Source organism: Clinocottus analis, unplaced genomic scaffold, assembly GCF_023055335.1.
Source record: "Clinocottus analis isolate CAN_PGR_092001 unplaced genomic scaffold, fCliAna1.0.p SCAF_34, whole genome shotgun sequence".
NCBI classification, from domain to species: domain Eukaryota; kingdom Metazoa; phylum Chordata; class Actinopteri; order Perciformes; family Cottidae; genus Clinocottus; species Clinocottus analis.
Genome location: NW_027176087.1, coordinates 383672 through 406880, shown reverse-complemented (window position 1 = coordinate 406880; position 23209 = coordinate 383672). Strand labels below are relative to the sequence as shown.

General features: G+C 42.6%; 1 protein-coding gene across 2 annotated transcripts in view; it reads right to left on the bottom strand.

Annotated features, from left to right (window-relative positions):
• LOC137799070 (carbonic anhydrase-related protein 10-like) overlaps positions 1–23209 on the bottom strand; it is a 49650-nt gene that overhangs the window by 9659 nt on the left and 16782 nt on the right. Inside the window, exons 3-5 of one of the 2 annotated variants that reach the window (XM_068596161.1) lie at positions 15047–15189; positions 1488–1673; positions 11–595 (exon numbers count right to left, since the gene is read on the bottom strand). In XM_068596161.1, the coding sequence (XP_068452262.1) occupies positions 236–595; positions 1488–1673; positions 15047–15189 (689 nt within the window). In that variant the 3' untranslated portion in view covers positions 11–235. Of the gene's footprint in view, positions 1–10; positions 596–1487; positions 1674–15046; positions 15190–23209 lie in introns of those variants that run through there. The other variant, XM_068596160.1, reaches the window with a different exon arrangement.

Sequence of the window (23209 nt, the reverse complement as noted above, 5' to 3'; positions counted from 1 at the left end):
AAATACCGGCCTGACCGGCCTGACCCGGGACTCCACTTGGGTTCAGTCAAAACTGACTCAAAGCCAGTCAGGTTGACAGGCTGTCGGGTTGTCGGGTTGACAGGTTGACGGGTTGACGGGTTGTCAGTTTGTCACGTTGTTGGGTTGTCGGGTTGTCAGGTTGACAGGTTGTCGGGTTGTTGGGTTGTCATATTGACAGGTTGTCGGGTTGACGGGTTGTTGGGTTGTTGGGTTGTCACGTTGTCATATTGACAGGTTGTCGGGTTGTCACGTTGTCATATTGACGGGTTGTCAGGTTGTCATATTGTCGAGTTGTCGGGTTGTCATATTGTCGGGTTGTCAGGTTGTCATATTGTCGAGTTGTCGGGTTGTCATATTGTCGGGTTGTCATGTTGTCATATTGTTGGGTTGTCAGGTTGTCATATTGTCGGGTTGACAGGTTGTCATATTGACGGGTTGTCAGGTTGTCATATTGTCGAGTTGTCGGGTTGTCAGGGTCCTCTTTCCCCTTCAGGCTCTTCTTTGTGTGTCTTTGTTCCTGTGTCTGGTGGCTGCAGGTGGTTTGGTTCCTCACGCCTGCACATCTGCTGCTCATCTGCAATCAAGCCACCACAACATGTTGCCGGTTCACCACCTCTAGTTCTGCTCAGGCCAACTGAAGAACACTTTTTCGAGAGTGTTTTGTGCAGATTGTTTTCCTCGGTGTCTGGTTCTCTGGGTACCAGCCTCCTGTTCATTCTCCGTTGGACCCATCTTGTCCAGGACATCCCTGTTTGCCTCAGTTCCCGGGTCAGTGAGTCCATAGAAGTGGATGCTCAGGGGGCTACAACATCTGGTGATACATTTGTTGGTTTTGGAAGTGAAAGTATGACTTTTAAATATATTTAATGAATCAGTGTTAAAGAATAAACAATGTGTTTGGGATTTGATGACTCTTACTTCATTCTCTGCTAATCACTATGACATTGTGTAGAACACGGCCCCGTTAGATACCGACTCGGCTGTAGTTGTGGTTCTTTTGCTCTGGACAATGAATTTAAACTAAACCGTTGAGATTACGTTTGCCTCCATGTAGAATCTGCAGAATAAACGAGAGATCCACTTTAAAGCTTTCATTTAACAGACCTGCATGTCTCTCTGGACAAAGTGGGTTTAATAAACTGAGTAGAGACAAGAAAGCATATGCTTGTTCAAATTTGACAACCAGATGTTTGAATTCATTTCTTGGTGAATAACAAGATTTAAGATCAAGACTGCTCACCGAACAGCTTCCCTCTGAGTGAGGGAACTTAATCTGTGCGTGTGTTGTGTGCATTTGTCTGTTTCATGTATGTGTTTGCAATAGCACACGTGTTTATCTGAGATAGCGATGGCTGTAGTTGTATTTGTCAGGAATACTTATCAGCCTGTCTGCACTCACTGCTCCGCTGCCTGAAGTCACATGTGAGTGCTATGAATATTTGAATCCAGTGTGTCTTATTTCTTACCTCTCCAGGAAAGCCCTGTCCGTTGAGCAGGTGCTCTGAACCCTGGGAATCCTCGCTCCCGAAGTGGAGGCGGACCTCCTCCAGCCTGTAGCTGTAACCCAGTGGCCCCCCTGAGATGTTCACCAGGTGGGCTTTGTCCGGCCGCAGCGACACGTGCTTCCCCGTGTTGTACATGGTACATCCCATCTGCAGGGACACGCAGTAACAGTTTTACTTCCATCTCTTCACGGCGAGTATAAAGCTTGCAGTCGCTGTTCCTTCTGCCTTGTATCTGCCAACATGAGTTAGTGACCTGGGACCAAAGTTTCCTGGCACATCCTGCATATGTCCTTCCAAACAAGAGCAGAGTGTAGTTTTTGTTCAGTTATTGTCTTAAGAACATGAATAATAGACTACATGAACAGGCTACATGAATACACATCACTGGTGGTGGCCAGTCTTCCTACTTTACAGAACATGTGTCGTCTGGACGTGCAGCCCAACGGTTTCCTGACAGCTCCATCAGTCTGGGCTCCGTGTGAGCAGTGGAGGTAAAGTAAGCGTATTGTCTTTCCCATTTCAAGGACATTTTAAGTTTAGAAACAATGCAGATGAAAAGACAAAATAAATCAAGTTCTGTGTCACAGTGTGGAACAAGAGGCATTACAATAGACTTCTATGTGACGTAAGGTAGGCTGCACGCCGTTTACTATCACTAACACCGCCGCCACCTTTTCAAAACCATTTCGATCTCCAAGCGGTCTTGGATACTTTTACGTTGCAGCATCACAGAGTACACAACATCCAATGATGCAAAAAGCAAGAAAGGAGTTTTTAGTACTAAATTACCATTTCTGTCTCATTCAGATGCCATTTGGTGAGAGTGGGCTGATAATCCCATCGCCTGCAGCCCGAGCAGCTTTATGGCCCACTCAAGGAACTATATATATATATATATATATATATATATATATATATATATATATATATATATATATATATATATATATATATATATAAAAGCTTGCTTTCTGACTAAATGCAGGATGTGCTGTGTGACGTTTGCTGCAAACGTCTCTGTCTTCATGGAGGCGTCTGTGAGCTGGCTGTGGAACAAGAGGACGTTCACTCCAGATATTCATGTTGTATAAAGTCTCCCAGAGTGACAGGCAAAGTGCTGTCTTGATTGCTTTTGGCATGTTTCATGTGTTTGTTCAGGTGTTATTATTTAATCTAATGCATGTGTTATGACTATCAAAAGGTTTTTCTATGACCTCTTGAAGGAGCTCATATTCCAAACAACCAACTAACAAATCAATCAAGCAGAAAAAAAATTGAACGTGAACGACCAATTGTGTGCCTAAGAAGTAAGGCCGGATGTCTTTCTTCATCCAGTGTCTGAATGGGACGCTACGGAGAATTAAGACGTTTAAAGATTGATCTTGGCCCCAAGTTGTCCTCATCCCAGGTGGAGTGATGAATCAAAAACCTTTTACAATTTTTGTACAAATATGAGGCTTCTCTGAAAGTGCTTTTGTTGACTAAACCTCGACTAAAACTGCCACAATCAACACTGCATTAGTGTCATATCATCGTTCAGCTGGACAACAATAAACAAAGCACCAAACATATTGAATTATCTTCCTTCATTTAACTCTCGTATATAGTATTTCATGTATGTAGTCTGAGCTGATCACACAGACTAAATACATGAAATACTATATATGAGTCCCATTGAGATTATGAATCTCTTTTTGGAGGGAGACCTGCCGAGAACACAAAGACACTCCTGGGTCTACCTCCAGACACAATAGTTTGGGAGTAGACCCAGAGTGCCATAATAAAGGTAATAATAAAGGTAATAAAGGTGTACCAAGGACGGAGCCCACAGGTGAACTATTCCTATTGATTAGACCCAGATTTATTTTATCCGAAGATAAAATCCAGGCCTCAAAACACTATTTATCTTCAGAGAGGCTTGTTTCCTCTGACTTCTTCTGTTGCCCTTTGCGTTCAATACTGCTTTGACATCCAGACCTCATGCATCTATATTTATGATAAATGAAAGGATGCTGTTGGTGTGGATCAAACAGCGTGCTGCTCATACGCACCAGAGCTGTATGTTGTCATCTCCACACAGCGCCGCTGGCATCACATTAATCATGTTGATGCTCTTTACATGCATGCCAACTATATTCATCATACATATTATATGCTGTTTGCTGCATTCACACATTCATTAGGACTGTTTATAATAAATGAGGTGCAGCGCTCAGCCTCAGTTTAACCACTGCTGGAGTACTATGAATGAAACATTACTCCTGGACTCTATTCACAGCATAATCCTTTCAGAAAAGCACAACAACATTTTAAAAGAGGCTATGTATTTACAATCTAAAATTTACTGAAGGATTTCCACTGTTGTGCGTCACTCAGCAACAACACACACTCAACTTGCTTTTGTGAAGGTGGATTCTGTCTTAACAGCACAAACTTGTTATAGAGTAACAGTGTTACAGAGTAACAGTGTTATAGAGTAACAGTGTTATAGAGTAACAGTGTTACAGAGTAACAGTGTTACAGAATAACAGTGTTATAGAGTAACAGTGTTATAGAGTAACAGTGTTACAGAGTAACAGTGTTACAGAGTAACAGTGTTATAGAGTAACAGTGTTACAGAGTAACAGTGTTACAGAGTAACAGTGTTATAGAGTAACAGTGTTATAGAGTAACAGTGTTACAGAGTAACAGTGTTATAGAGTAACAGTGTTATAGAGTAACAGTGTTACAGAGTAACAGTGTTATAGAGTAACAGTGTTATAGAGTAACAGTGTTACAGAGTAACAGTGTTATAGAGTAACAGTGTTACAGAGTAACAGTGTTATAGAGTAACAGTGTTACAGAGTAACAGTGTTATAGAGTAACAGTGTTACTCTATAACAGTGTTACAGAGTAACAGTGTTATAGAGTAACACTGTTACTCTGTAACAGTGTTACAGAGTAACAGTGTTAAAGATTAACAGTGTTATAGAGTAACAGTGTTACAGAGTAACACTGTTACTCTATAACACTGTTACTCTATAACACTGTTACTCTATAACAGTGTTACTCTGTAACAGTGTTACTCTGTAACACTGTTACTCTATAACAGTGTTACTCTATAACAGTGTTACAGAGTAACACTGTTATAGAGTAACAGTGTCACAGTGTGGGCCTCCTAGATAAGTGGAGGCTTTGTGGGGAGTCCTGGTCTGATCAGGAGAGCAGCATTCATCCCACTTGGGATGGAGCAGTAAAATGATTTGTTGACTTAATCTATGACAGCCAGCTCAGACCAGGAAGCAGAAGCCTTCTCTACATTTCTATTAGAGCCATTACATTCAGTTGCTTGCGTAGCATATATGTGCTAACGCTCATTACTGATTTAAAATACTTTTTAAGCTCAACACATTTTAAGTAGAAATGTAACGCTTTAGAAATGTATATTTTCTTGTAACCTCTCCCAGTAATGAGTTTCACTATTATACACATTAAACTATGGGTGCCCACACCTTTTGGCTCGCGAGCTATTGAGCTATTATGTTATTGAGCTATTATGTTATTGAGCTATTGGGCTATTGAGCTATTGGGCTATTGAGCTATTGAGCTATTGGGCTATTGAGCTATTGAGCTATTGGGCTATTGGGCTATTGGGCTATTGAGCTATTGGGCTATTGGGCTATTGGGCTATTGAGCTATTGGGCTATTGGGCTATTGGGCTATTGGGCTATTGAGCTATTGGGCTATTGGGCTATTGGGCTATTGAGCTATTGGGCTATTGGGCTATTGGGCTATTGAGCTATTGGGCTATTGGGCTATTGGGCTATTGAGCTATTGAGCTATTGGGCTATTGAGCTATTGGGCATCCTGCATTAAAGCATGACTTGCCAGAAAACCACAAACGCCACCTGAGAATGAGATGAATATGACCTGGAGGAGTCGATTTGTTTAGGCCGACGTGTTCTTCATGTCTCAGCCAGGTTTCAGTAGGACAAGATAAGTACATGATATTTATATGATTGTCTGATATTAAATTATTTACTAATACAGCTTTAGAAGAGAAATCTAATGTTCAGGAGTGTATCTTCATGACTGTAACAGTGAAACTGACCTCGCTGGCTTTACAGGAACAGGCTTCTTCCTTAGTAGGGGTTTATTTTTACACCCTCGGCTTTAGCTTCTACCTCTTTAAACTGTTTCCCCTGCTGAATCCGTTTGGCTTCCTGCATGTATAAAACACGTGGTAGACCTTCCTGCTGGCTCCTCGTGTTATCATATTCTTCTCCAGAGAGAGCGCTGGACCGTGAGGCTCCATGTAGCTCTGACAGCTAGCTTAGCGAAGGGTCCATCAAAAGCAACATCCAGAAACCGGTTAATAATCTCCCCAATCTTTCAGATTGCTTTCCCCTGTGTGTGTGTGTGTGTGTGTGTGTGTGTGTGTGTGTGTGTGTGTGTGTGTGTGTGTGCACGCGTGTTGCTTAGCAACCACTCTGCTAAGTGTGAAGAACCACATCGCTTGGTGGAAGTACGATATGTGTTAGTCAGGAAGCGTTTCTCCTTTCTGTCTTGTTAAACACGTATTAGTTATATAATCACTGTTAATCACATATTGCTTCATGTTATACCCAAAGTGTCATTTATGACATTTTCCCAAATTATTGTCTTGAGCAATAGTCAGACTTCAGACCCTCTGACAGCACAAGCTTGACTTTATAACAAACACTCTTTGCTACAGAGTCTTTTGTTGGTGGCAGGAGAACTAGCTACTTGTCAATATCCAGGATTTATTTCCTGAAAAGGCCTAAAAATCAGACCTCTCTATCTACAGCAGTTGAGTTCTGGATGTACACTTTACATAACTGCTTCACATCTAGTACACACAATACCAGTAGCTGCATTTGCCAGTGACACCACTGCGTATTCATTTCCAAATTTGAACCAATTTATTTGGTACATTTTGACCTTGACCTTGATTTAAATGAATATCCTTGAGGTCATCACATTACATGGCATACTTTAGTTGGAAGTGACAGTGATGTCGCGTGTCTCTGGACCGGCCTCCTCCGCCCTGAGCACATGTTCATTTTAAAGACGCCCAGCGTGTAATGAGTGCTAACAGCCAAAAGACCTGGGAGGACTGCAGGCAGGTGGACTATGTGTGGAAGCTCCACACACTGGATTAAGGAAAATAAAACAAAGAATACTCCAAGTAATTGACTACAAACAGGTTGGAGTGCCTTTGGTACGTGGTGTTAGAAAACAAACCAGCGTGAGGAGGATCTTCAAAGCTTTTGTCTGCTTTCTGCCAAGCGTGTGATGCAACCAAATGTATGAAGAGAGGAAAGAACACATTCCTATTGCAGAGAAGCAGGAGGATGTGACCCTCAGGAACAACATGAGATGCAGGGACAGCACACTGTATATTATATTCTGAGATGTATTGAGATACCTAAAAATACAAAATGTAAAAAGTTCTCAAAACCTAGTAAGAAAAGTTTAAAATGTACATATATATATATATATATATATATATATATATATATATATATATATATATATGTATATATATATATATATATATATATATATATATATATATATATATATATATATATATATATATATAGGTCATTTCTGTTGAAGTCTGTGTTTTCAGCGGCTTTGGACCACAACATATGAGGACGTATTATTTCAGCATATGTTTGAGGTGAGCAACAATGAGAGAGTAACCGTGTAGAAACAGTACCAACAGGGAGATTATTAATATTCAAGATAGTTTGGCTTTACATCAAATTGTTACATTGGATTTAGAGATAAAACCTTGTGTTTGAGTGCAGGGAATGAATGACAGCGTCTCGCTCGACCAGCAAAGCACCAATCAGATCACAGGACTCATCAAACAGAAAGAGGCTCATTTGTCTCTCGGCTTGAAGACCAGACTCTCTGGATAGTTTGATTTCCTGCCACGTCCAAGAACTCCTTTAGCCCCCAGACAGTTCTCTCAAAAATGCTGAATGTTTTTATCACTAAATAAATACAGAATATCTCCTCAACCACAAGGGCTATTTGAATAATCTCCAAAGGTAAAATATGCAGGAAGCACTTGTGGGACCAGTGAAGAGGTTCATATGGCAGTATATGTGTTATTGGTTTATTAGTTGATGATAGAACATAGGAAAAAAAGAAAAAACAAATTCCAAAATGTATTTCCTCTTTAATTATGCATATCATCGCTTTAAAAAATAACTAAAATGTAGCAAAGTTTGACTTTGATTAAGTGAAGTCAACATTTGTAGTAATTTATTTAATGCAGATTTTGTGAATCATAGTTTTAGGTCCGCTGAAAGTCAAACTGCCCTAACTTTCTCCCTGAACCTTGAACGCCTCTGGTTCCACAACAGAGGAGCTCTGCTCAAGCAGATGAACCAACACACACCAAGCAAGTATTGCTTCTTCCATAAGCAATTTATATTTTAGTTTTTGGGCCGGAAAAAACTTGCAACATGGTCGCAGTAGCGGGCCGGGCCTCCTGTGCCGTCTGATATTGTTTACATGAATATGCTCAAGACAGGATGCTGCATCATTAACGGTAAACACATGTAGTCCACATCAACAAGAACATTAGTTATGTAGCCCAGCGTTTATCTATACTTCACTTTATTAATAAAACAACACAATGCTGCGTAGTTTGCTCAAGATGGAAACCACTTTTGTTCTCGTTCCACACTTCACTACAACGTTTCCTCTCTTTTCGTTTTTCCCTTCACAATAAAAGCCAGAAAGGTACATGAGAACACTGCTTCCTGGAGCAGAGGTTGAACTGGTCAGGTCCTGACCTCCATCACCCTTCATGACCAGCTGAGACACACATGGAGGAACGTTCTCCACTTCTCAAATGTCTCTAATATAAAGATGCAGTTTGAACCTGAGACAGTACAACATATTACAACATACATAACACATCAGAATCTTCAGCCATTTTTTTTGGACGGAAACCCCAGGGAGCAAAAAGACCCTTCATGTTTTTAAAGTGTAACCTCACAAGCTGTTAATGTCTCAATCAGAGAGCTGAACACATTACATCATTCAAACACCCATTTCAAATCAATCATACTCAAGTCTTCAAAATGAAACAGGAAACTGTTGCTAATGTGGAAATAACTGCACTTAAGCAAAATGATGAAGTGCAGTACTTTACTCTTAAATCCATTCATAGACTCACACAAAAGTCATCATGGATGACCTGGTAGAACATGTCAGTGATGTCAGGCGAAGCGTTTCCACGCTGCGAGTGAAGTGTAAAGGTAAAGGGTAAAAGGGAAGGGTAAAGTGAAGTGTAAAGGTGAAGGGTGAAAGTGAGGTGTAAAGTTGAAGGGTAAAATTGAAGGACAAAGATTAAGGGTAAAGTGAAGTGTAAATGAGAAGGGTAAAAGTGAAAGGTAAAGTTAAGTGTAAATGTGAAGGGTAAAGTGAATGGTAAAAGTGAAGTGTAAATGTGAAGGGTAAAGTGAATGGTAAAAGTGAAGTGTAAAGGTGAAGTGTAAAGGTGAAGGGTAAAGTGAAGGGTAAAGTGAAGGGTAAAGTGAAGTGTAAAGGTGAAGGGTAAAGTGAAGTGTAAAGTTGAAGTGTAAAGGTGAAGGGTAAAGTGAAGGGTAAAGTGAAGTGTAAAGGTGAAGGGTAAAGTGAAGTGTAAAGTTGGAAGATAAAAGTGAAGTGTAAAGTGAAGGGTAAAGGTAAAGGGTAAAGGTGAGGGGTGAAAGTGAAGGGTAAAAGTGAAAGGAAATCTGTGGTATTTCACGCAAGTAGATGAAGCGAGAATGCAGCACACGTGACTTTGCGCAGGATGACAAACGTAAATTCATCTATTTATGCTGTGCACTTTTATAAACAGACATATTGTCAAAAAAAATATTCTGAAGCCTAAATGAAAGCTTCACACAGCCTCTATGCCTGCAGCACGGACCGGTGCAGACATCTGTATAGATCACATGAACCTCTGTGTGAGGCCTGTCGAGCGGCCCAATCTCACAATGCAGCAGCGGCTGTTGAAGACACACCTGGCAGACATCTGCAGTCTACTGAAGGTACCTTTCTTTTTCAAGCGTGAACGTGTACACACACCGACATCACCGACACATTGAAAATGTAAAATATTTTCCATTAATTAGACAACGCAGGATTTTGCAGTGGGCATTTGCACGCATATTTACAAAAACATGAAAATGTATTTGAAATGAGCCTGGCACCGTGTTTCAGTAATCCAGAGATTCATTAGCCCGAGCGACCTACATTCCCCACTGGTTTGGATTAGCTGAGCCTGAGCGTCTGCTGCCATGGTTCTGATCTCGAACCTCGTCCGAACCACAGCGGCCATGATGAGAGGTTGACACTGTTCACTTCTTTGCCCTGATCACAATGAGTAGGTTTCAGGGGAAAGGACAGGACCCTCTTAAGAGGCCTTGATGGGGCCGTGCATGTTGAAGTACACAAGTAAGTATTAGCAAGTAACAAAAAGGACTTTGAATGTAATGCTTGTTCTGTGAGTCAGATTCTGGCCCATTCTGTCTTTTGTTTACAGAAAACAATTGACAGCAATAAACGAATACTACAATATTATACAATCTTTAACACCCTTAGTATTTGAGCTGACAGGCTAGAAAGCGTCGGGTCAAATGTAACTGCTCTTTTTTTGCTCAGATAAGAGGCTTGCTAAAGCGTGAGTGCTAAGTGGATGTGTGGCCGGCAGTGCTACTAGAGTTGTTCTCTTTTTTTATCTACTCTTGCCTACTATATTTTAAATATGATAATGACACATTATATAGAGCACATCAGCATAAGATTACTAATCATAGAGTGTACCACTCAGGACAGGAGCCCCATCAGATACCTGGACTACTGAGGTGCTTTTCCCTCTGGATTATCTGGCTGACGTGCTCCTGCTGTGCCTCCATCACTTTGCGTTCCATTGACACAGTTTAATGATCTACGGACATGTTGTAATGGATAAGATGAGTTTATTCTCTTATGCTGTGGCAGAACATTAACTTGGCCCCCAGATGCCGACAATTCACACTTTGTTGCTCGAAGCATGACAGCCCTTTGCTCTTTCCGGGGTCCAACACCTGCCTTCGATCATGCTCTCATTGATTATATAACCAATCCCAGGAACACGGAACGACACCACCCAGTGTACATATTGAGTAACAAAGTTTGATCCCATCTGGCTCCTACACAAGGCTTCCAGGTTATGTTATTGTCATTGTACAGCAGGGTTACACAACAAAATGCAGCTTGTAATCCCATGCTGCTGCATAAGAAAAACACACAAAACATATGTATAAGGAGGGTGAAAGATGAATTAAAGAGTCTCACAGCCAGAGGAAAGACGCTGTTCTGAAGTCTGGTGGACAGCGGATGCTTCTGCATCTCCTTGGCAGCAGGTGAGCATGCGCTGGTTCGGTGGGTTTGGTTTTTTAATATGTCTTTCGCTCTTCGATCAGCCAGTTTTAATGAATATGCTCTCAAGTTTAATTATAAAAGCCGTGGAGCTTGTTGTTGGAACTGTACCCATACAAGCAAGTACAAGTCAGGGTTTCTCTGTTGCTTTGTTAACACTAAACCATTTTCATGTTTCATACGTTTGAGGGATCTCAAGTATAACTCCAGTTTCCTCTGTGACACCTTCTGGGCTCTATATCAGAGGAAAAGTAATGTTGAAAATGTCTTGATGTACTAGGGCCATTCATTCCAATTAAGAAGTGCCAATGCAGTTTTGGTCACCCTCCTGTGAAGCGGTTCTTGCAGCGCCTGAGTTTGGGTCACTTCAATGTCGTGGACATGTCGTGCTCCTGTCCTGTGACACAGGAGGACTCGTAAGTAGAGCATAGTCCTACCCATCGGCTCCAGCAGAGGGTTTCACCTGTCCTGGCAGCACTAGGGTTATAATATCGTAACCTTCTTTTGTGCTTGTGGTTTTGGCATGAGGCCCAACGCATCTGGATTTTTGATCTTTTAAGGGTATATTAAATATGTAATAGCAAAGCTCCATATTGGTCCACGCCAAGAGCAACCTGCCATGATTACATTTTTATGCGGACAATAATGATTTATGACTCATAAGTAATAGGTAATGATATGTTAAAATGTGCCTTCAGTTTGAAGTCTTGCTAATGTTCAGGATGGATCATCAAATATTCAACTTTAACAGCTGTGACAGTTTTTCAGTAAATCTGCAAAGTATTATTTAATAAACATGTTGAAGGTGAACTTATCTTAAGGAAAAAGTGAAAAGTACGACTGTTGATGTAACAATCATTAGGTTATATGCTGTTAATTGCATTATTACTTTAGTTCTCAGTACCAAACATTTTGATTCACAGAACGTATATTACGATAGGATTTTGATTCTTCATTAAAATGTGAACTTTATGAGGAATATTTGTTTGTTTTGCATTATGGTGTGTGTAAACTTTAACCTCAACATCACAACTCTCACAGAACTTTATACTTCAAAGGTTATTTCACGTCAATAAAATAATCTGTATTTAGGGTTTGTAGGTGACTCTTTCAGCGATATTCACTTCTTTCATCTGAACATTCCTCCATATAGCCCACCTATCCATTCATAGACTCACACTAACGTGATCGCCTCAATCATCATGTATGACCTCATAGAACATGTCAGTGATGTCAGGCACAGCATCTCCACGCTGCCAGTGGAGGGTAAAGGTGAAGGCTAAAAGTGAAGGCTAAAAGTGAAGTGTAAAGTGAAGGGTAAAAGTGAAGGGTAAAGGTGAAGGGTAAAGGTGAAGTGTAAAGTGAAGTGTAAAGGTGAAGTGTAAAGGTGAAGTGTAAAGGTGAAGTGTAAAGTGAAGCGTAAAGGTGAAGTGTAAAGTAAAGGGTAAAAGTGAAGTGTAAAAGTGAAGGGTAAAGTGAAGGGTAAAGTGAAGGGTAAAGTGAAGGGTAAAGTGAAGGGTAAAAGTGAAGGGTAAAGTGAAGGGTAAAGTGAAGGGTAAAAGTGAAGGGTAAAAGTGAAGGGTAAAGTGAAGGGTAAAATGAAGTGTAAAGGTGAAGTGTAAAGTGAAGTGTAAAGGTGAAGTGTAAAGTGAAGGGTAAAAGTGAAGTGTAAAAGTGAAGGGTAAAGTGAAGGGTAAAGTGAAGGGTAAAAGTGAAGGGTAAAAGTGAAGGGTAAAAGTGAAGTGTAAAAGTGAAGGGTAAAGTGAAGGGTAAAGTGAAGGGTAAAAGTGAAGGGTAAATGTGAAGGGTAAAGTGAAGTGTAAAGGTGAAGTGTAAAGGTGAAGTGTAAAGGTGAAGTGTAAAGTGAAGGGTAAAATGAAGTGTAAAGGTGAAGTATAAAGGTGAAGTGTAAAGGTGAAGTGTAAAGGTGAAGTGTAAAGTGAAGGGTAAAAGTGAAGTGTAAAGTGAAGGGTAAAGTGAAGGGTAAAGTGAAGGGTAAAAGTGAAGGGTAAAGTGAAGGGTAAAGTGAAGGGTAAAAGTGAAGGGTAAAAGTGAAGGGTAAAGTGAAGGGTAAAATGAAGTGTAAAGGTGAAGTGTAAAGTGAAGTGTAAAGGTGAAGTGTAAAGTGAAGGGTAAAAGTGAAGTGTAAAAGTGAAGGGTAAAGTGAAGGGTAAAGTGAAGGGTAAAAGTGAAGGGTAAAAGTGAAGTGTAAAAGTGAAGGGTAAAGTGAAGGGTAAAGTGAAGGGTAAAAGTGAAGGGTAAATGTGAAGGGTAAAGTGAAGTGTAAAGGTGAAGTGTAAAGGTGAAGTGTAAAGTGAAGGGTAAAATGAAGTGTAAAGGTGAAGTGTAAAGGTGAAGTGTAAAGGTGAAGTGTAAAGGTGAAGTGTAAAGTGAAGGGTAAAAGTGAAGTGTAAAGTTGAAGTGTAAAGGTGAAGGGTAAAAGTGAAGGGTAAAGTTGAAGTGTAAAAGTGAAGTGTAAAGTGAAGTGTAAAGGTGAAGGGTAAAACTGAAGTGTAAAGTGAAGTGTAAAGGTGAAGTGTAAAGGTGAAGGGTAAAAGTGAAGTGTAAAGTTGAAGTGTAAAAGTGAAGTGTAAAGGTGAAGGGTAAAAGTTATGGGTAAAGTTGAAGTGTATTAGTGATGTTTAAAGTGAAGTGTAAAGGTTGAAGGGTAAAACTGAAGTGTAAAGTGAAGTGTAAAGGTGAAGTGTAAAAGTGAAGTGTAAAGGTGAAGGGTAAAAGTTAAGGGTAAAAGTGAAGTGTAAAGGTGAAGTGTAAAGGTGAAGTGTAACGGTGAAGTGTAATCTTGAAGTGTAAAGTGAGGGGTGTTTACACCACTAAACAGCAGTAATGCACTGTGCAACATGACCCAAAGGTGTTTAATGGTGATTCAGGCTGCTTTAGAGAGGATTGTAAAGATTAACTGTGATTGCTGTGTAAAGGGATGAAATGCTAATGCCTCTTGAGCCTAGTGAGTCAAATGCAGCAGGGAATTTTAAAGCCTTGCGATATGGATGAAAAGCTCATAGTCTCTGTCAGACAGAAGTTTCTCTGCATCTTGATTTAGAGAGTATGTCCTGTTCTGTTCTCAGCAGTGATGAATTAAAGCCCAGAGCTGTCAGAGAAGGAGCGTCCTGCTTGTATCAGAATCTTTAATGACTTCTGTCTCCATCGGTCATCGTCTGGTCAATATCTAGGATCGCGTCCTTGAGGATAAATTCAAAAACACATCCAAAGACAGATGTCAGGTCATCTAAATCAAGATTTCACAAACTTTTCTTCAGTGGATCAACTTTTTGAAAGTAACGAACCATCGCAACCCGAATAACAATAGACCTTGTATCATTAGAAGAGCCTACGTGTGCGTGAACGTTTTATGCCATTTCTGCATCATCTACTATCGTGTTTAGTAAGTTGCATTGCTGTTAGTATTGCTAATACCATTACTTATTGTATTATCATTATTATTATGCACTGCATGTATGCACTGTTTGTGTTTGAAGTAGTAGTTGTAATCTTTCCACCATTATTCTGCCTACCACTCTTATCATATGTATAGTTTCTGTCATATTCATGTAATGTGCTGTAACCCTGTTATTCACATGACATCTATTGCTTCTGTCCAAGTTTTTCCTGATCCGGTGTGAGGACGGGATGTCTATGTTTACAGAATGTAAAGCACTCAGAGGATAGTTTGTAATTCATATATATATATATATATATATATATATATATATATATATATATATATATATATATATATATATATACACACACACACACACACACACACATATATATATATATATATATATATATATATATATATATATATATATATATGTATATATATATGTATGTATATATATATATATATGTATGTATATATATGTATATATATATATGTATATATATATATATATGTATATATATATATAAATTAAAATTGAATTGAATATTATATTCATTGTCACTAAAATTGTCTCCCTCAAGTGGCTCAAGGGTATACTGACCCAAATAAAATCTCCCAGCTTTGCGTCCCGACCCAGTTCTTCAGAACCAGTGATATAAATATTGGTGCCGCTTACCTTCCGTCCTGCTGTGTTGACCCTCAGAGGGGTCAGGTAGGGGTCAAAGATCATGTGACTGGTCTCGATGTCGACGGGCGACTGCCTTTTCCCGATGGCGCACAGGTTCCAGGCTGAGTGCACCAGACCCCAGAAAGATGGCACTGGAGGGTGTGACGGGGCGAGCAGGAAGAGGCAGAACAAGAGAGGACCGTGATCAGTGTGCGTGACTTCAGGGATGTTTGTTAGTGGATGTTATTGATAGTCAGCAGGCACGTGCACAGACATTTTTGGGGGCAGATGCTCAAACCAAAAAAAGGGCACCCATCACCAAAATGATTTATGAACTTAAAAATAACAATTGAATAAATAAAAGGTATACATAGTTTTTTGTTTACTAAATAAAATTATTGAATTGAATAAATACATGAATATTAGTCAAAAACAGATAAAACAAGGCTATATTGTTTAACCAAATGTAATCAAAAATAGTATACTTAATTGTAAATTAAAGCTATTTTAGCTGGGCAGTATTGTCTGTTTTCTATTGACCACCGTAACTTGAAGTTAGCAAGTAGCAACACCTGAAACACATTGTGTCATCAGTAGACCTTAGAGCTGAACAAAATTACATGTTTTCTATTAATAATTCAATTTATTTTTATTTACAAAAAGACAGTTATTACAATTGTTGTTTTTTCTTGCGTTTAGTCTTTTCACCCTCTGCAATGACTCACGCAAGATTGATCGTTGTAAAGTTGGAACAGACAAAACAAAGAGATACATAAAGCAACATAAAACAACATGGCACAAGGATAGCGTGACACCGAGAGCTAGCATAGTTTAGCTGCTATTTTCCAGGAGAGAATTCTCGTGACATTTATAAACATAAATTCAACATACTGTAACGGACTCAGTGACATGTAATGTTAACCTGAGATGTTTAAAGTGTTATTGTGTTTACATAAATAAGTTGTTCTAGTTCAGAAGACTGGTGATTACTGGGTTCAGGAGGTCAGTGAATGTCTCATGAGCTGTGAAGCCTGTCAGTCATCTCAGCTACCTGTGATTGGCAGAGCCAGCTAGGTGGGGGGTTGTGTGTGTGTGTGTGTGTGTGTGTGTGTGTGTGTGTGTTATGATCCGGAGCAGACGTGAAGTATGTTGCGAGGTTCTCTCAGTGGTTCCTGTTGTTGTGTCGCAGGCTACAGGAGCCTGTTCTGTTCTCTAATAACTCACACAATAAGACACACAACGTCGCACAGCTTTCCTGACGCAGGGTCGCAACAATACTTTCAAAATTGTCTCAACGTCATGCAACAACACAAAGAAGATGCCTGTATGTCTCTCCCTCTTCATTAAACATGACGAACATTTGTTTATTTTTTTAAGGAAACGTCGGACCAGTCGTGACGTAATGTTTTCAGCGGCGCTGATGTTGTGGTTAATTTAGCCTTTAAATGAATCCTTAGGAGGCGCAGGAGGAGCAGGAGGAGCAGGAGGAGCAGGAGGCGGAGGAGGAGCAGGAGGAGCAGGAGGAGCAGGAGGATTGGGAGGGGCGTGGCGGGGGCTGGTGAGCTCTGCGGAGAATGTCGGAGCGAAAATCTCACAAGAACTCAAATAAATGCCACCGTGAAATATCAAAACACATTTGGGGGAAATTGATGAGCCCTCACTACAGACCTGAACCAGTCCTAACTACAGACCTGAACCAGTCCTAACTACAGACCTGAACCAGTCCTAACTACAGACCTGAACCAGTCCTAACTACAGACCTGAACCAGTCCTAACTATAGACCTGAACCAGTCCTAACTACAGACCTGAACCAGTCCTAACTATAGACCTGAACCAGTCCTAACTATAGACCTGAACCAGTCCTAACTACAGACCTGAACCAGTCCTAACTATAGACCTGAACCAGTCCTAACTACAGACCTGAACCAGTCCTAACTATAGACCTGAACCAGTCCTAACTATAGACCTGAACCAGTCCTAACTACAGACCTGAACCAGTCCTAACTACAGACCTGAACCAGTCCTAACTACAGACCTGAACCAGTCCTAACTACAGACCTGAACCAGTCCTAACTATAGACCTGAACCAGTCCTAACTATAGACCTGAACCAGTCCTAACTACAGACCTGAACCAGTCCTAACTATAGACCTGAACCAGTCCTAACTACAGACCTGAACCAGTCCTAACTATAGACCTGAACCAGTCCTAACTACAGACCTGAACCAGTCCTAACTACAGACCTGAACCAGTCCTAACTATAGACCTGAACCAATCCTAACTACAGACCTGAACCAGTCCTAACTATAGACCTGAACCAGTCCTAACTACAGACCTGAACCAGTCCTAACTACAGACCTGAACCAATCCTAACTATAGACCTGAACCAGTCCTAACTACAGACCTGAACCAGTCCTAACTATAGACCTGAACCAATCCTAACTATAGACATGAACCAGTCCTAACTATAGACCTGAACCAGCTCTAACTATAGACCTGAACCAGTCCTAACTACAGACCTGAACCAGTCCTAACTATAGACATGAACCAGCCCTAACTATAGACCTGAACTAGTCCTAACTATAGACATGAACCAGCCCTAACTATAGACCTGAACCAATCCTAACTATAGACCTGAACCAGTCCTAACTATAGACATGAACCAGCCCTAACTATAGACCTGAACCAGTCCTAACTATAGACATGAACCAGCCCTAACTATAGACCTGAACCAATCCTAACTATAGACCTGAACCAGCTCTAACTATAGACCTGAACCAGTCCTAACTATAGACATGAACCAGCCCTAACTATAGACCTGAACCAATCCTAACTATAGACCTGAACCAGTCCTAACTACAGACCTGAACCAGTCCTAACTATAGACCTGAACCAGTCCTAACTATAGACCTGAACCAGTCCTAACTATAGACCTGAACCAGCTCTAACTATAGACCTGAACCAATCCTAACTATAGACCTGAACCAGTCCTAACTATAGACCTGAACCAGTCCTAACTATAGACCTGAACCAGTCCTAACTATAGACCTGAACCAGTCCTAACTATAGACCTGAACCAGTCCTAACTATAGACCTGAACCAGGCCTAACTACAGACCTGAACCAGCCCTAACTATAGACCTGAACCAGTCCTGACTATAGACCTGAACCAGGCCTGACTATAGACCTGAACCAGTCCTAACTACAGACCTGAACCAGTCCTAACTATAGACCTGAACCAGGTCTAACTATAGACCTGAACCAGGTCTAACTATAGACCTGAACCAGTCCTAACTACAGACCTGAACCAGTCCTAGCTATAGACCTGAACCAGTCCTAGCTATAGACCTGAACCAGTCCTAACTATAGACCTGAACCAGTCCTAACTATAGACCTGAACCAGTCCTAAATATAGACCTGAACCAGTCCTAACTATAGACCTGAACCAGTCCTAACTATAGACCTGAACCAGTCCTAACTACAGACCTGAACCAGTCCTAACTACAGACCTGAACCAGCCCTAACTATAGACCTGAACCAGTCCTAACTATAGACCTGAACCAGTCCTAACTATAGACCTGAACCAGTCCAAACTATAGACCTGAACCAGCCCTAACTACAGACCTGAACCAGTCCTAACTATAGACCTGAACCAGTCCTGACTATAGACCTGAACCAGGCCTGACTATAGACCTGAACCAGTCCTAACTATAGACCTGAACCAGTCCTAACTACAGACCTGAACCAGTCCTAACTACAGACCTGAACCAGTCCTAACTATAGACCTGAACCAGTCCTAACTATAGACCTGAACCAGTCCTAACGATAGACCTGAACCAGTCCTAACTATAGACCTGAACCAGTCCTAACTACAGACCTGAACCAGTCCTAACTATAGACCTGAACCAGTCCTAACTATAGACCTGAACCAGTCCTAACTATAGACCTGAACCAGGCCTAACTATAGACCTGAACCAGTCCTAACTATAGACCTGAACCAGGCCTGACTATAGACCTGAACCAGGCCTGACTATAGACCTGAACCAGTCCTAACTATGGACCTGAACCAGGTCTAACTATAGACCTGAACCAGTCCTAACTACAGACCTGAACCAGTCCTAACTATAGACCTGAACCAGGTCTAACTATAGACCTGAACCAGTCCTAACTATAGACCTGAACCAGTCCTAACTATAGACCTGAACCAGTCCTAACTGTAGACCTGAACCAGTCCTAGCTATAGACCTGAACCAGTCCTAGCTATAGACCTGAACCAGTCCTAGCTATGGACCTGAACCAGTCCTAACTATAGACCTGAACCAGTCCTAACTGTAGACCTGAACCAGTCCTAGCTATAGACCTGAACCAGTCCTAACTGTAGACCTGAACCAGTCCTAGCTATGGACCTGAACCAGTCCTAACTATAGACCTGAACCAAGGTAACACATGTTTAATCTATATCTAAAACAGACTGAACATTTAATCTGGTTCAAACAAAATGTTAACCCACAGTTTCACCTTCAGGACTAACTATTTCTGATCTCTAATTTTCTTTTTGGCAAGACCTTATCTTCATCTGTTGCTGATTAGAAAGTTTTTCATGTTGAAACTAGTAAAAAAAAGCTGTTTATAAACAGATAGTAAAATCAGATGTGAGCTTTCTGTCAAATGTGTCTTTGCGATTAAGCGTGCACTTTAACCACAACGAAGCCACAAAGCATTAGAGCATACTAACCATGCATTAGCCCAGCTCAAGGCTTAAGAGCTGGGCTCAAGCCATTCTGACCCATATTTTACACACACACACACAGACACACACACACACACACACACACACACACACACACACACACACAGACACACACACACACACACACACACACACACACACACAGGAACGTGTCCTCCAGCTGCTGTTAAGAATGTTAAGGAAGCCTCTGAGAACCTTCACAACATCCAGTCTCGACCCCGGTGCCCAGGTCAGGGCCTCCAGAGCCCTGAAGCAGCTCTGATGAGGTAAGAGCTGCTGCGTTGCATCAGGTTACTTCAAAACATGATGCCATAAGTATTCTATTTATTTAGCCCCAAATCACAAATGATCGTCAGAGGGCTGTACAGTCTGCACACACAAAACATCCTCCGTCCTGGACCCCAAGAACCATTTGAGGGGAAAAAGTATGTTGTTAACTCCGATTTTGTGTTATGGATTCATTTTGATCTGCTAGGGGGAAATACACTGATGGCAGCGGTGCGGATGGTGGATGGACTAGTAAGCAAACATTTCATGTTATAGATTCTCAGTGTCTGGAACATCAACATAAAAACAACAGAGCGGCTGTCTTCTTGCATGACTTGGCACTCACACACTCACACACATTACTGGGATGAACATGGTTTTACTAGAGCTTCTTAGTGGGTCAGTTAAACGTGTGTGTGGTGAGCTCCTGGGACCCGGGCCTCCAGCCTTGGTTAGCCTCAGCACTGATGGGCCAGGGCCCGCAGGGGTAAGCCTGCTCAACATGACGTTGAGAGGATGAGGACCTCCAGCCATCGAGCAGCTCTGTGACGCAGCTTCCAGCTACATATTGATAACACACCATACTAATACGCTCACAATGAGCATCCAGGCCGCAGCGAGTACCATGGACCCTGGGGCCTCGACTGTTTTAATACGTCAACTTAAAGAAGGTAAATCGTCTCAGGACGGACACATTGACAGGTGTGTGTGTGTGTGTGTGTGTGTGTGTGTGTGCGTCTCTGGTCTCTCACACTACTAGACACTTCATTTCTGAGCTCACAATAAAGTGTCATAGAGCCTGATGGAGCCGGTCTGAGATCAACATCAGCACCACATCTGGACGAGTGCCGGGGTCGTGAACCTTCCTCCAGTCATCATGGGGGATTAGCAGCCATCTGCTACTGAGCAGGATGTCTTACCCTGCATCTTCATGTGTGTGTGTGTGTGTGTGTGTGTGTGTGTGTGTGTGTGTGTGTGTGGATCAGGTCTCTCTAACCCTCTTGTTGTGTATTCTTGTCCCAGCATATTGTCTCTCTCTTCATGTTCTCCGGAGCAGTACTGATGTAAAGAGCCGTGAGACACTGTGAGACATCCAGCTGGACCGCTTTTCAGGATTCATCATCTTATAGAGTATGCCAAAAGAAACATCAAATCTTTTGAAATCATATTTAGATGTAACTGCTACAAGACACAAGATAATATTAGTTTCAAATGAAATAAACAGGCTGCATAACTATGTGAGCAAATAAGGAAGTCACGAGATGAAAGAGGAGAGGAAGGAAGGAATGAAATGAAGGATAGAGGAGACTGAATAAAGTAGTCTGTGCTATGCACATTCACAGATGTCCATCTATCCATCCATTTTCCGCCGCTTATCCGGGGTTGGGTTGCGGTGGCAGCACACCCAGCAGACCGACCCAGGCTTCCCTCTCACCCGCAACATTTTCCAGCTTTTTCTGGGGGACCCCGAGACGTTCCCAGGCCAGCCGGGAGATATAATCCTCCAGCGTGTCCTGGGTCTTCCCCGGGGCCTCTTCCCAGTTGGACGTGCCTGGAAATCTCTAATGGGAGGCGTCCAGAAGGCATCCGGATTAGATGAACCACCTCAGCTGACTCCTTCCGATACGAAGGAGTAGCGGCTCGACTCCAAGCTCCCTCCTGATGTCCGAGCTCCTTACCCTATCTCTAAGGCTGAGCCCGGCCACTCTACGGAGGAAGCTCATTTCGGCCGCTTGTATCCGCGACCTTGTTCTTTCGGTCACGACCCAGAGCTCGTGACCATAGGTGAGGGTTGGAACGTAGACGACCAGTAAATGGAGAGCTTCGCCTTCCGACTCAGCTCCCTCTTCACCAAGACGGACCGGTACAGCGCCTGTTTTACTGCTGCAGCCGCACCGATCCGCCTGTCCATCTCCCGCTCCACCTTATCCTCACTCGTGAACAAGACCCCGAGGTACTTGAACTCCTTCGCTTGGGGCAGGCATGTTGTCCCCACCTGGAGGGAGCAATCCACCGTTTTCCAGCAGAGAACCATGGCCCCTGGCGGAGGCCAACACCCACCGGGAATGTGTCTGACTTACTGCCGAGGATACGAACGCAACTCCTACTGCAGGCGTACAGAGACCGGATAGCCCATGCCAACGGATCCGGCACCCCATACTCCCGCAGCACCCCCCACAAAACCTCCGAGGGACTCGGTCGAAAGCCTTCTCCAAGTTCACAAAGCACATGTAGACTGGTTGGGCAAACTCCCAAGACCCCTCCAGTCGTCCCGCAAGGGTAAAGAGCTGGTCCACTGTTCCACGACCGGGACAGAATCCACACTGCTCCTCTTGAATCCGAGGTTCGACAAGCGGTCGGAGCCTCTTTTCCAGCACCCTGGCATAAGATTTTCCCGGGAGGCTGAGCAGTGTGATACCACGATAGTTCGAGAACACTCTCTGGTCCCCCTTCTTGAAGATGGGAACCACCACCCCGGTCTGCTAGTCCATGGGCACTGTTCCCGACCCCCATGCGACACTGAAAAGGCGTGTCAGCCAAGACAGCCCAGCAATGTCCAGCGCTTTCAGCATCTCAGGGCGGATTTCATCCACCCCCGACGCCTTGCCACCAAGGAGCTCTTTAACTACCTTAGTGACCTCTGCCAGGGATATGGGTGCACCCACCCCAAGGTCTTTAGTGCTGCCTCCTCCCCACGGGACATGTTGGCAGGGTTCAGGAGTTCCTCAAAGTGCTCTTTCCACCGTCCGACGATGTCCCCAGTCCGAGTCAGCAGTTCCCCTCCCCTGCTGAGAACAGCCTGGGGTAGGCCCTGCTTTCCTTTTCTGATCCGTCGGCTGGTTTGCCAGAACCTCTTTGAGGCCAACCGAAAGTCCTTCTCCACGGCCTCCCCGAACTCTTCCCATGCCCGAGTTTTAGCATCCGCAACCGCCGCAGCTGCAGCCCTCTTGGCCTGCCGATACCCGTCAGCTGCTTCAGGAGCCCCCTGGGCCAACCAGGCCAGAAAGGCCTCCTTCTTCAGCTTGACAGCTTTCCTCACCCCAGGTGACCACCACCGGGTTCTCGGGTTACCGCCGCAACAGGCACCGACGACCTTCCGACCACAACTCCTGGCAGCCGCTTCCACAATAGAGACTTTGAACAAGGTCCACTCGG